The sequence below is a fragment of the Ptychodera flava genome, chromosome 10 (genome assembly GCF_041260155.1).
Source record: "Ptychodera flava strain L36383 chromosome 10, AS_Pfla_20210202, whole genome shotgun sequence".
NCBI lineage: Eukaryota > Metazoa > Hemichordata > Enteropneusta > Ptychoderidae > Ptychodera > Ptychodera flava.
Genome location: NC_091937.1, coordinates 618,513 through 632,954, shown reverse-complemented (window position 1 = coordinate 632,954; position 14,442 = coordinate 618,513). Strand labels below are relative to the sequence as shown.

Here is a 14,442-nt window from a genome sequence, read left to right as displayed (position 1 = left end):
GCTTACACTAAGTATACATTTATCAGGACACAAACCAAGAATTGACCTGATTCTTTTTAGACCAAAAAAATAGTTGAATCTGTATTGTCAGGGAGTGCATCACTTGAAAGCCATGCTTTAATCATTCTCTAGTTTATTTATATATGTGGAATTAGCATTGCCACCTTTTTTTTGAAAGCATTAGCCATGATCAGAAATATTTTTGTTGTTGTTTCTTGACTTTATATATTCAAAATTGCATTGATTTTTTGTTTTCCATGATACAGTGTAATGTAAGGAACAGATAGCTTTCCATAAAATGAAAAATGATGTTGAATGCAACATTTAATTAATATCATATGTTTGTAACTTTACTTCTAAACAGTCCACTAATGGCAGGACAATTAAGGTAGTACACGTATATTGATTATAGACTTGATAGTCCACACAGATGTAGTCTGGGGGAACCAGTAGTTTTTGTCTTTACAATGTGTATCACCAAATATTTCTCAGATGTATGGACCGATTTATGTTCCGAGTTGGTCCAAAGACATAGACTAATGATAATATATATGCATGTTTATTTGTCCAGTACAATGTGTTTGCCATTTATATGGCTGCCAGACAGCCATTAATTAGTTCCAGAGACCAGCTCTGGAACTGTTAGTTTTTGCTCACTTTCCTTCTTTCTTTCTTTCTTTCTTTCTTTCTTTCTTTCTTTCTTTCTTTCTTTCTTTCTTTCTTTCTTTCTCTATTTCCGGTTTTACTACCGTAGAACATGCTATACACAAATTTTACCTTAATTACCCAGAATGCATTGCGACACGCTTATGACGTCATCGCTCAGCTCGGACGGGTTTTACGGGCATTTCTTGTTTATTTATTTATTTATTTTTTATTTGGCATTGCTCAACTATCATATTGCGTTCAGTTATTAATAATTCTAGCTTTCTTTCGCTTTGTTTTTTGTTGCTTTTTGATTTTATTTTTCTCTAAATACCCGCCGTACGTGGCGCTATACTGTTTCGCCTGAATGCTCATGAGACAACATGGCGGCGTATCGATGGCCTCGCTCGCACAGAGAGAGATAAATAGCCTTTCCCTAAGTTTACAAGCGCGGCTGGGCACATCGTGTACCTAGGCGAGGTGGGTGTGCTCTAAAACGATGATCAATGCAAAATTTGGACTCAAAATCGGCTGTTTTGGCGGAGAAACTGCCCGCCGTATTTCTGAGGAGCCACCAGCGGTTTTTCCTATATCAGTCTGCGGGGCTGTGGTGGGAGGCCGTTTAACGCCGGTAACACACAGCCCTGCCATGCAGAGCTAGGCATTCATAGTGAACGTACTGTCTGTCATGCACCGGCATGCGTTGGCTGCACGTAAAAGCAACTCAACTTTCCAAGATCAAATGGTCAGTATCTTGTGAAAACAGCGACATAGCAATGAAAATTGTTTTAGTCTGTGCTTTTAATCAAATGAAAATGCATGTGGCTCAATTTCAACGGCCTAGGTCCGATGTTTCCTCTCGTCTGATCATCGTCGTAAATGACACGGCTCTTTACGGCAACAACTCAGCGCTACCCGTCAAGCGATTGATTTTTGCGTAGGTCAGCGGAGCGAAAATTATTGCTCTGGCTCGCGAGAATGTCGTCTGATAAACATTTCCGTGCGTTGTCGCCCCCGTATGTATCTGTTGCGTTTTTACCGTACATGTAGGCATTTGTAATCTGTGTACTGTAATTCCCCGGACTGCCTTGCTTTTAGTTGTATTATGGTGTTCACTGCTATCAGCCCTGAATATTAAAATCCAAAGCACTCTTTCATTCTGCACCTATCTTTGTCACACATTCTCTTGTTTCTTCCGCTGCTCTGGTCTCTGGAACTTCGCTTTTGCTTGCAAATGCTTTCTAGTTTGATATGATTTTTTTCATGTGGCAACTTCAACCATTCACACGTCTCCAACTGACATCATTCCACATTGATACAACGACACTTACCAGCGTAATACATATGCATGGCAATTTGTTTTGAGATATGATCCAATATTACAGCCGGGCAGTGATTTTGTAAAAATTGTTTAGGTCCACTGTACCATAACTCAGACTATCTCATCTCTGATGACATTTGCTTCATGTTGATATGATATCTATTTTATATCATCAATTACATCATACCAGTACAAGTGTTATATTTTTCTTTATTTTCCACTGTTCACTAATACACTACATTTCCATACATTTATTTCCTAAATATGGGCTACTTAAATGAAAGTGGAAACTGCTCATAAATTTTACCTCAGTTTAACCCTTATTAAATATCCCCAATCCAATTTTCCATAAATATGGGTGGGAACCACTGGCATCAATGATGCTAGTTGCATGGCCAAATCATTAATAAAACCATCAATAATATTAACACATACACCACCAGAGTCTTACTTTCTCTCCTATATTTATAAGGATTAGCAAATATTTTGTTTTGCTTGCTGACAATTCTTTGTTTCCTTTTTTTCTAGTCCCCTGTACAAATGCAGTCTGTACCATCTACAAGTTCCCTCAACTGTCTAATTTGAATGCAGAAGGTTAGACAGCCATTGTTTGTTTGTCCACACTGCAGCCAGGCAGTAGGCTGTGTTGTGTGCTGCGCCCGATGCAACAACTGTCCTCTCTGCAGACATGAAATGCCTGACCCTGTGGTAGGAGTGAGAGGGTTACATGACTTGTTGAATGCTCATGGTCATGGTTCATCCACTGACGAGGAAATTGGGGAGGCTCTTGCCCAGAGACTTTCTGCTTCTCCGAGTATGCAGAGCGATGGCATTATACCCATCCAAAGTGATAGTGATGATGACTTTCAACCTTAAATGAACTTGCCCTTTCCTAGTTTTCTGCCACAATAGTGGGGTGACTTTTTCCACAGAAAGTATCAGTACTGTAACCTATTATTTTCTATTGTACTTTTGGTATTTTAAAAACATTTTCTGATGTCTAATGGCATATAGTAAAGACATGTCTGGCTCTGCCCTGCATGGCAGTGAGATTATCATGGACTTTCAACCGTAAATGAAATTGATTCATTTAGACAAAAATATTACTCTTTCAAGGTTTCAAAAACTGATCTTGTGACAAGGCTATATTGGTACCGTACCTTTTGATATTTTTGGGGTCAACCACATGCTCTCGCTGTTTGAAGGATATGTTTATAACCACTGGTCAGCGTAATACTTAAGTTTAGATGAGTTGCAAGTGTTTTTAATATTGACTGAATATTCATTGTGAAAAATACTTGACTTGTGGAATCTTAGTGACAAGCTAGAGACTAGGTGTATCGACATGGTCTTGGGAGAAAGAAACTGCATAACACAGATGCAAATGCAAAAATAGCTGCTGCCACGGGGATGGATGCCACACAAGTTTTGGTAGTGTCACTTTTAGTTTAAACGAGAAATTATCAGTAAAGTGTGAGCAGTGCTTGAATATGAAGAACTGTAGCACCTACAACCTTGACAAATTCATATTTGTAGCGAACAAGGTGTCATGAATTGATTAGCAAGTTAATTTTGGCCGTCTATCATGACAAATATTTACTGCTTGTAAATGGGCTGTTTTCAACTAGCAGATTTATATCACGTGTCATGCAGCCAGTATTACTGCAGTTATAGTGCCCTGCAAATGAAATGATCTCATCCTTTGCAAAACCACAATTTCATTGATCTCGTCCATGGCAAAACCACAATTTCAAATGCCTAATGAGTTTATATTTTACTCAAGTTTGAAAGTGGAATTGTTATCATTGTTAAACATGTTTGTTAGAAGTTCTCTTATTCCAGAATGAAAGTATTTGCAAATTTTTTATGGTTGTTGTTAATAGTTTTGTATTAACAGAATTGTCATGTTTGCTTTTTTAAAAAATGTTGAAATACAGAGTTGCAACAAAATTTTGAAATTTTAGGCATTTTCAAAAATAAGTAATTAGGAAAAAGTGAAGTGATGAATCCAAGAACAAGTTTTCCAATTTTTCTAGGCTAATATTGCCTTTTATGCATCACATTACTCAACAGTTCTGGCAGAAGTTTATGCTTTATTTCAAGCACGATATCGGTAGCATCGGTTACATTCATACAATATCAGTTGTATTTATACAATTATAAATGTAAGTGTTTTCACTTCTCTACATGTCACCGTTACTGCTAGCATTTAAAATGTCTCTGATAGCACTTCAATCATTCATGTTACTTATCTAGCTCATTTGTGTTTTTCTTCCACTTTTATTAAAAGACTTCAAATCATTCGTAACATTGAGATTTTTTCACTTATCGGTCAGTATTCATGGCTGTAATGCCATCAGTGGTAACCTTTTTGCCTGTCATACGTTTGACAAATGACTTTATATTGCTATTGTATTCATCAACATTTTGCTGTTTATAGACTAAATAAAGTTTAAATTGTTCAAATACTTTTCAGGAGCTTTTTTAGGGGCCTAAGCCTTCTGGGGCTTGGCCCCTATATTGTTTTCGTAGGAATTCAGCTTTCCTCTTGATCACCTTCTTCTTCTACCCCTTTTTGCTGGGGTAGAACTCAAAAACCGCTCAACACACCAGTTTCAAACTTACAGGGCTTATTGAACCTAAAAAGCACTAGTGCACCTGACCCTTTAAATTTAGGTGGGTCATGTGACCTGGCTGCCATCTTTGAAATATTGAATGCTTCCTACTTTGCATAAAATTTGATGTCAAAAAAACTTGACAAGATTTTTAGATGACATTACCATAATGCTTCATACCCGATTTCAAGGTCATTGACCTTGCTGATTTTTTTATTTTTAAGTGATTGTATTTTTCCTTAACCAATTAATTATGCAAAATCAATGTACATGTATCTCAGGAACTACAAGGGCTGCAGGTAGGGTGTCTGGTGCAGGTAGGGTGTCTGGAACTACAAGGGCTGCTGGTAGGGTGTCTGTCTAAAATTATTTTGACAAGTTTTGGGTGACCTTCAATGACCTTTGACCTAAATTCAAGGACCACATTATTTACTTGGTTACCATGCTGACTGGTCACATGACCAAGCAGCCATCTCAAAATGAATGTTTATAAAATCTATCTCATTTGCATAAAAATAATCAAAATTCTCTTAGCGCTATTTGTAGACCATGGACAAGGGTCCATGCCATATTTCAAGGTCACAGGCAATGTCGATTTTGAAAAGATTTTTAAAGTATCATCTTTGACCTGTACTACACCTCTGCACCTAAGCTGTGGCCATATATCTCAGTCTAGCCTGAACAAGTGTCTGAAAGGGCTGATGTCAATCAAACGATGTAAGGTATGGCACCAAATTGCAAACCTAAGTTTCAGGTTGCTGTTGACCTTTGACCCTGGTAGATACTATTTTTCATTAACAATTAGCATTTTGTGTGTTTACCATTTTGCCCCGTTTCAATTCATAAGAGTATATGTAGTGTAACCATATTACATTACAGGTACATAATATTCAAGATTCACATGTATTGTCTGCAATGCAACAACAAAATCTTGGCATAATTCTGATAAATTTTCAAAATGGCAGTGATCACTTATAATTTCTTTTGGCACAGGCATGATTAGTGGTATAACACAAAATTGTTACTTAGTTACACCTGCTTCTGGAATTTTTTTCTTCATATCACATGCAATTTGGCATTTAAAATTGATTGCCCTCCAGACCAGCACCCATTGCCCTCAAGTGATATTAAAGAGAACTGAAATACCAGGGGTCATGCTATCTCAGAAATCATCTATTGCTACCATGTTTATTTAAAGTGGTTGTAGATGCAATTGTTTGTCAATAAATTATAGCTCTTATATTTGTATTGACACCCCAAATCCATTCACAGCTAGACCATATGGAAAATCAAATCTGTCACAACTATTGCAGAATTATCAGTTACATTACCTTGGTGTAATCTGTTAAATGTTTTTCCCACTTTTAATCTTTTTTTCTAAAAATGAAAGCCTCAATATATTACTGGATAGGGGAGAGTATAGAGACACTCTACTCGCCAGTTTGTAACATTGACAAAAACTAACTTTATTTAAACAACAAAATCATAATTACTTAAATGAATTTTACTCTTACTCATATGCTGTAGTGTGTTATCCTTGTTCCAAGTTTAAAAGAATTATTGGACCAGGCAGATATTTGCATGAATGGATTGCACAAGTGAAAGCCAATCATTAGTTTCCATAGACTTCATTGGTGGGAAGTAATAACACACACATCTTGCATTGACTTAACCCATCTTTTTGACAGAATGCTATTATGAAACAGATTTTGAATGTCAATCAGTGAAAGAACCATAAGTCGTGACATTCGAGGTAAGATACTAAGAGAAAAATCTGCAGTTTTGCTTAAATGGTTAACAACAAACCATTAGTTTAAAATTGTAAACAGCTAATCTATATAACCTATAAAGTTCAGGAACTAGTCAACTGGACTTGAAATGTCTTTTGATGCGGACAGAACAGTCAACACCTACTAATACTTGAATGCTGCAACTATCTTGGCTGATTTGATCAAATTAATCTGGCAATTCTCTCTCTGTTATCGCAATGAAAGTTAAAACAGCATTTTCAAATGGCATTGTATTACCATTAATGAGTTCACTGAAAATATGATCAAATGAGGGATTGCGCAATGTAAATCTTTGCTCTCGAGAAACTATTTTGTCTGGATGGTCACGCAGTGGATCTACGCCAAAGTATCCTTCACGTGAAAGATGACCTCCTTCATCTTCATACAGTTGTACTGCTTCTTCAACAGATGGGATCAGTGTTTCATGTAAATGAGCAGCTCTGTTTCTTGATCCAGCCAATACATTAGGAACCCGAGATTGAATACCTGGAAATTAACCAAAAATGAAAAAGTGCCCATTATTGAGTGAAATGTAAAATTGCATTTCCATTAACAGTATCATTTGGTTATTTTTGTCAGTAGTTTTTCAGTGTTTGTTTTTATTACGTGGCAAGCTGGTTGGGTTTTTTTTAAATATCCGAGGACGGCAAACAGCTTTCTTCAATGGCCTAATATAATTCTTATGTTCATATGTAACAAATTGTTGCAATTAGAAAAATATATCCAAATTGATGAAACTTGCTTGAGATGTTGATCAGTAAAAGATCGAAAAACATTGCAGCATATTTAGCAGTTTTGGGTCAAGTAATTAATTTGTATATTAAGGGTCTACATCCAAAATAGCTGCAACAACTTTCATGAAATTTGTTAACGTTGATCATGCTTAGATCTAAACACAGGGGACCCAGAGATCTGATTGTTGTTGTTTGTATTGTTGTTTATGTTTATTAGTCATGTTGTTGTTGTTATTGTTTTTACCAGAAAATTTCAACAAACATAACTATGTTGTCATTGTTTCATAAGAAACGCTGCAAGGGCATTATCATTATTTACTCTCTCTTCATATATACTTAAGTATGTGAAGAGAGTGTAGTGTATGTTGGCAAAGAGTTGTATCTGGTCAAATAATGTTAGTGTCCTTGTGGCATATCTTATGACATCTACTTTAAGTTTAAAACAACAACACAACAGTTATGTTTGTTGAATTTTATTGGTCAACAACAACAAGACTGATAAACATAAACAACAATACAAACAGCACCAACCGGATCTCTGGGTCCCCTGTGATCTAACAACATTAGAAGAAAATTTATAGCAATGTTATGTCGACTTGTAGCTAATTTGCACATTTAATGATGTTTATTCAATTTGGGTTCCAGACACCACCCATCCACCCCTAAATATCAGACGGTCCATCCCTAAACATGGTCAATATATGGACAACTTTTAAGGCCTACCTTCCAGTGGGTGGTTATTCCATGCCTGCACCATTCGACCCATTCCAATTTGTGCTACATTACATGCGATGAAAGATACACAGAACTTTGTGGTATCATCGAACATGTTGATCATCATCCTATGTTGCATACTGATCAGCGAAGATTTGAGGGTGTAGTTAAAACGCTGGTTGACTTCTGGCCACTGCCTTTCAACGCGGAGGTTCTCTCTTGAGCGACTTTGAACAACTGGCGGACATTCGCCGAAAGTTCTATGGTCCATCAATAAAGTCTGAACATAATTTATGAGGCAAAATTCTCTGCCGTGATCCAATCGCAGCATGTCCCACAGCCCATCTCTCAGAACTATTTCACGATATACTTTGTATATGGCGATAGGGTTTTTCAGTGGCATTGTCACATGTCCGACGATCTTTCGACTATATCCATCAATAAAAATTATGTGGGTAACACCAAACATGACCAGTTTTTCATTTTGGTCAACATGCAACTTGTTTCCATGGTATGAAGCGTAGTACGGTATCGGGTTTGTTCGCCTAACAAAGTCATTCCTGCGATGCTCGTGGTAGTCCGGTGCGCTTCGCTTCATGCTTTCGGCGAGTCTACGACGACCTACATGGATTCCCTTCGAGGTTAGGTACCCCTTCATGGTTTTCAAGCCGTATGCTGGCCCGACCTCGCGAACTGCATCCGTCACCACACGGTCCAAATTTTGGCCTTGAAGTCGCCTGATACCATGTTGGAGACAGTATCTTCTAACACTCCGCTCTGAAATAGTGACTGAGGATGGTAAAATTTGGCGTAGATTGTCACAAATTTGTCTATGGCTCTGCCCACCGTAAACCATGCTTTGAATTTCCTGTGGCTGAATAAAGTTATTCAAATTCATTATGGGATGCCTTACTGGCTGCTGCAGTAAGCTGCGGACAAAATCACTCAGACACGAACGCAATCCTATCACGCTAAGTAAATCCAGATATCTTGAGTGTCTGTCGGTCCAAAACGATCATTATTCAAATCGAGTAGAAGGTTGTGAGCCCACGGAAATTTGTAGAAAATAAATGCCCGTGAAATTCTAATTTGACCATGAAATTTTTGCAGTATGGCGCCTAAAACTATGGCCCCACCCCCGCCCCGCCCAGTACCTTTATGACATAAAACAGATCACGCTTACATCCATAAATGGGAATTAGAAAATTGGGACCAATTTCTAATTTCTATTTCGGGTGTAAGATGTTAATGTGGTATCGTCAAATTACTACTAATTTTAGTCGACTTCCATAAAAGCCGACATACTAATTTGAATTTATCACCGCAAGCAAATGGATGGCCGCAAAGTACCATCGTCACAAGGCTTTTTACCGATTTCTCATATTTTAATTTGCGGCAAATTTAATATATTTAGAAAGGGCCAAATGCGCTTCATCTGCTCGCCTTAAATATTGAAATGTGATAATTACCCTTTATTCTATTTTCTATTTGAATATCTAAATTAGAAAATAAAGTGGCCGCAAAGTGCCACGGATTTGTGACGATGGTTTTTTGCGGCCATCCATTTGTTGCGGTGATAATTCTAAATTACTATGTCGGATTTTATGGAAGTCGACTAAAATTAGTAGTAATTTGACGATACCACATTAACATCTTACACCCGAAATAGAAATTAGAAATTGGTCCCAATTTCCATTTTTGGATGTAAGCGTGATCTGTTTTATGTCATAAAGGTACTGGGCGTGGCGGGGGTGGGGGCCATAGTTTTAGGCGCCATACTGCATAATTTCATGGTCAAATTAGAATTTCACGGGCATTTATTTTCTACAAATTTCCATGGGCTCACAACCTTCTACTCGATTTGAATAATGATCGTTTTGGACCGACAGACACTCAAGATATCTGGGATATACTTGGCGTGATAGGATTGCGATCGTGTCTGAGTGATTTTGTCCGCAGCTTACTGCAGCAACCAGTAAGGCATCCCATAATGAATTTGAATAACTTTATTCAGCCACAATAAATTCAAAGCATGGTTTACGGTTGGCAGAGCCATAGACAAATTTGTGACAATCTACGCCAAATTTTACCATCCTCAGTCACTATTTCAGAGCGGAGTGTTAGAAGATACTGTCTCCAACATGGTATCAGGCGACTTCAAGGCCAAGATTTGGACCGTGTGGTGACGGATGCAGTTCGCGAGGTCGGGCCAGCATACGGCTTGAAAACCATGAAGGGGTACCTAACTTTGAAGGGAATCCATGTAGGTCGTCGTAGACTCGCCGAGAGCATGAAGCGAAGCGCACCGGACTACCACGAGCATCGCAGAAATGACTTTGTTAGGCGAACAAACCCGATACCGTACTACGCTTCATACCATGCAAACAAGTTGCATGTTGACCAAAATGAAAAACTGGTCATGTTTGGTTACCCACATAATTTTTATTGATGGATATAGTCGAAAGATCGTCGGACATGTGACAATGCCATTGAAAAACCCTATCGCCATATACAAAGTATATCGTGAAATAGTTCTAAGAGATTGGTTGTGGGACATGCTGCGATTGGATCACGGCAGAGAATTTTGCCTCATAAATTATGTTCAGACTTTATTGATGGACCATAGAACTTTCGGCGAATGTCCGCCAGTTGTTCAAAGTCGCTCAAGAGAGAACCTCCGCGTTGAAAGGCAGTGGCCAGAAGTCAACCAGCGTTTTAACTACACCCTCAAATCTTCGCTGATCAGTATGCAATATAGGATGATGATCAACATGTTCGATGATACCACAAAGTTCTGTGTGTCTTTCATCGCATGTAATGTAGCACAAATTGGAATGGGTCGAATGGTGCAGGCATGGAATAACCAACCACTGGAAGGTAGGCCTTAAAAGTTGTCCATATATTGACCATGTTTAGGGATGGACCGTCTGATATGCAATTAGGGGTAGATGGGTGGTGTCTGGAACCCAAATTGAATAAACATCATTAAATGTGCAAATTAGCTACAAGTCGACATAACATTGCTATAAATTTCTTCTGGTGTTGTTCGATCACAGGGGACCCAGAGATCCGGTTGGTGCTGTTTGTATTGTTGTTTATGTTTATCAGTCTTGTTGTTGTTGTTGACCAATAAAATTCAACAAGCATAACTGTTGTGTTGTTGTTTTAAACTTAATGTAGATGTCATAAGATATGCCACAAGGACACTAACATTATTTGACCAGCTACAACTCTCTGCCAACATATACACTACACTCTCTTCACATACTTAAGTATATATGAAGAGAGAGTAAATAATGATAATGCCCTTGTAGCATTTCTTATGAAACAATGACAACATAGTTATGTTTGTTGAAATTTTCTGGTAAAAAAACAATAACAACAACAACATGACTAATAAACATAAACAACAATACAAAAAACAACGATCAGATCTCTGGGTCCCCTGTGTTTAGATCTAAGCATGATCAACGTTAACAAATTTCATGAAAGTTGTTGCAGCTATTTTGGATGTAGACCCTTAATATACAAATTTACTTGACCCAAAACTGCTAAATATGCTCCAATGTTTTTGATCTTTTACTGATCAACATCTCAAGCAAGTTTCATCAATTTGGATATATTTTTCTAATTGCAACAATTTGTTACATATGAACATAAGAAATATATTAGGCCATTGAAGAAAGCTGTTTGCCGTCCCCCTCGGATATTTAAAAAAACCCAAACAGCTTGCCATGTAATAAAAACAATCACTGAAAAACTACTGACAAAAATAACCAAATGATACTGCTAATGGAAATGCAATTTTACATTTCACTCAATAATGGGCACTTTTTCATTTTTGGTTAATTTCCAGGTATTCAATCTCGGGTTCCTAATGTATTGGCTGGATCAAGAAACAGAGCTGCTCATTTACATGAAACACTGATCCCATCTGTTGAAGAAGCCGTACAACTGTATGAAGATGAAGGAGGTCATCTTTCACGTGAAGGATACTTTGGCGTAGATCCGCTGCGTGACCATCCAGACAAAATAGTTTCTCGAGAGCAAAGATTTACATTGCGCAGTCCCTCATTTGATCATATTTTCAGTGAACTCATTAATGGTAATATAATGCCATTTGCTGTTTTAACTTTCATTGCGATAACACAGAGAGAATTGCCAGATTAATTTGATCAAATCAGCCAAGATAGTTGCAGCATTCAAGTATTAGTAGTTGTTGACTATTCTGTCCACATCAAAAGACATTTCAAGTCCAGTTGACTAGTTCCTGAACTTTATAGGTTATATAGATTAGCTGTTTACAATTTTAAACTAATGGTTTGTTGTTAACCATTTAAGCAAAACTGCAGATTTTTCTCTTAGTATCTTACCTCGAATGTCACGACTTATGGTTCTTTCACTGATTGACATTCAAAATCTGTTTCATAGTAGCATTCTGTCAAAAAGATGGGTTAAGTCAATGCAAGATGTGTGTGTTATAACTTCCCACCAATGAAGTCTATGGAAACTAATGATTGGCTTTCACTTGTGCAATCCATTCATGCAAATATCTGCCTAGTCCAATAATTCTTTTAAACTTGGAACAAGGATAACACACTACAGCATATGAGTAAGAGTAAAATTCATTTAATTAATTATGATTTTGTTGTTTAAATAAAGTTAGTTTTTGTCAATGTTACAAACTGGCGAGTAGAGTGTCTCTATACTCTCCCCTATCCAGTAATATATTGAGGCTTTTATTAGTCCCCATGGACACCGTCCGGGGGGGACTTATAGGTTTGGTCATGTCCGTGCGTGCGTCCGTCCGTTCACACAGATATCTCAGAGATGCAAGAAGCGATTTCATTCAAACGTGGTACAAGGATTACTTCATATGTCATACAGATGCACGTCGATTTGTTTTTGGATACGATCCAATATGGCCACCAGGCGGCCATTTTATTACGATTTCTTCATGTACAGAGCCATAACTCAGACATGTTTCAACCAATTTTATTCAAAGTTTGTACAAGGACATTGACCAATGTCATAGATATTCACATCAATTTGTTTTGTGATACGATCCAATATGGCCGCCAGGCGGCCATTTTATTACGATTTTTTCATGTACAGAGCCACAACTCAGACATGTTTCAACCGATTTTATTTAACGTTGGTACAAGGAAATTGACCAATGTCATAGATATGCATGTCGATTTGTTTTGTGATACAATGCAATATGGCCGCTAGGCGGCCATTTTATTACAATTTTTTCATATACAGAGGCATAACTCAGGCATATCTCAACAGATTTTATTCAAAGTTGGTACAAATACATTGACCAATGTCATAGATATGCACGTCAATTTGTTTTGTGATACGATCCAATATGGCTGCTGTGTGGCCATTTTGTTTTGTGATACGATCCAATATGGCTGCTGTGTAGCCATTTTGTTAATAGTTTTTCATATACAGAGGCATAACTCAGGCATATCTCAACCGATTTTATTCAAAGTTGGTACAAGGACATTGACCTATGTCATACATATGTACGTCGATTTTTCATGTGATACGATCCAATATGGTCGCTAGGCAGCCATTTTATTACGATGTTTTCATGTACAGAGCCATAACTCAGACATATTTCCACCAGTATCATTCAAAGTTGACATTGACCTATTTCATACATATGCTCGTCAATTTGTTTCACGTCATGTAGCAGTAACATGTCAATTATTGAAGTTTCGTAAGTAGGCTGATATGTCAAGAAATATGTACTGCATCAAATTCATGAAACTTTATACAGACGTTAACTGATGTTAAGCTCACATTGCTTTAACATTGAAAAAGACATTTATCAGTGTCATTTTAATTAATTTGTAATTGCATAAGTAATGAACTTTCCTAATTAGGGTGATATAGCCACAAATTAATACAACGTCAAATGTGATGAAACGTGATACAGATGTTGATCTCATAGTGTTGTAAATACTGCATCAAACTTTATGAAATATGGTACCAGTGATAATCTGTTAAGTGTTAGGATTGTATACAAAAATGTTTTGCAACATCCTGTTGATTAATTCCTAGTTGACTCATTTTATGAACTTTAGGATGGTGGCCTACATTGGTTTTATGTTTTCATCACCATGGAACTCATTCTTGGCCATTGAGCGCCATCTGTATCAAAGTATTTTTATCACAGACCTAATTAATGAAGAGGACTCTATCCTACCTGAGGACATGTAATCAAAGTACCCATTATTAACAAGTGGGGACTGTGTCATCAACGATGACTTGTTTTTAGAAAAAAGGATTAATAGTGGGAAAAACATTTAACAGATTACACCAAGGTAATGTAACTGATAATTCTGCAATAGTTGTGACAGATTTGATTTTCCATATGGTCTAGCTGTGAATGGATTTGGGGTGTCAATACAAATACAAGAGCTAGAATTTATTGACAAACAATTGCATCTACAACCACTTTAAATAAACATGGTAGCTATAGATGATTTCTGAGATAGCATGACCCCTGGTATTTCAGTTCTCTTTAATATCACTTGAGGGCAATGGGTGCTGGTCTGGAGGGCAATCAATTTTAAATGCCAAATTGCATGTGATATGAAGAAAAAAATTCC

At 37.3% G+C, this 14,442-nt stretch overlaps 1 protein-coding gene and 1 long non-coding RNA gene across 2 annotated transcripts; one reads left to right on the top strand and one right to left on the bottom strand.

The window, feature by feature from the left end:
- Positions 1-271: 271 nt before the first annotated feature.
- Positions 272-4,432, top strand: LOC139141697 (uncharacterized). Its single transcript, XR_011554221.1, has 2 exons — positions 272-1,125; positions 2,495-4,432. It is a non-coding gene; the product is annotated as an uncharacterized lncRNA (long non-coding RNA).
- A 1,618-nt stretch (positions 4,433-6,050) lies between these two features.
- LOC139141696 (uncharacterized) lies at positions 6,051-8,876 on the bottom strand. The gene is made up of 2 exons (XM_070711288.1): positions 7,829-8,876; positions 6,051-6,857 (listed from the first exon to the last, which is right to left on the bottom strand). The coding sequence occupies exons 1-2, from the start codon at positions 8,715-8,717 to the stop codon at positions 6,538-6,540; spliced, it is 1,209 nt and encodes a 402-aa protein (XP_070567389.1). The 5' UTR covers positions 8,718-8,876; the 3' UTR covers positions 6,051-6,537.
- Between the last annotated feature and the right edge of the window lie 5,566 nt (positions 8,877-14,442).

Coding starts and splice junctions, on each gene's coding strand:
- LOC139141696 (XM_070711288.1), bottom strand. CDS start 8,717: ATGAATTTGAATAACTTTATTCAGCCACAGGAAATTCAAAGCATGGTT. Junction 6,858..7,828: donor GAATAACCACCCACTGGAAG/GTAGGCCTTAAA, acceptor GTTAATTTCCAG/GTATTCAATCTCGGGTTCCT.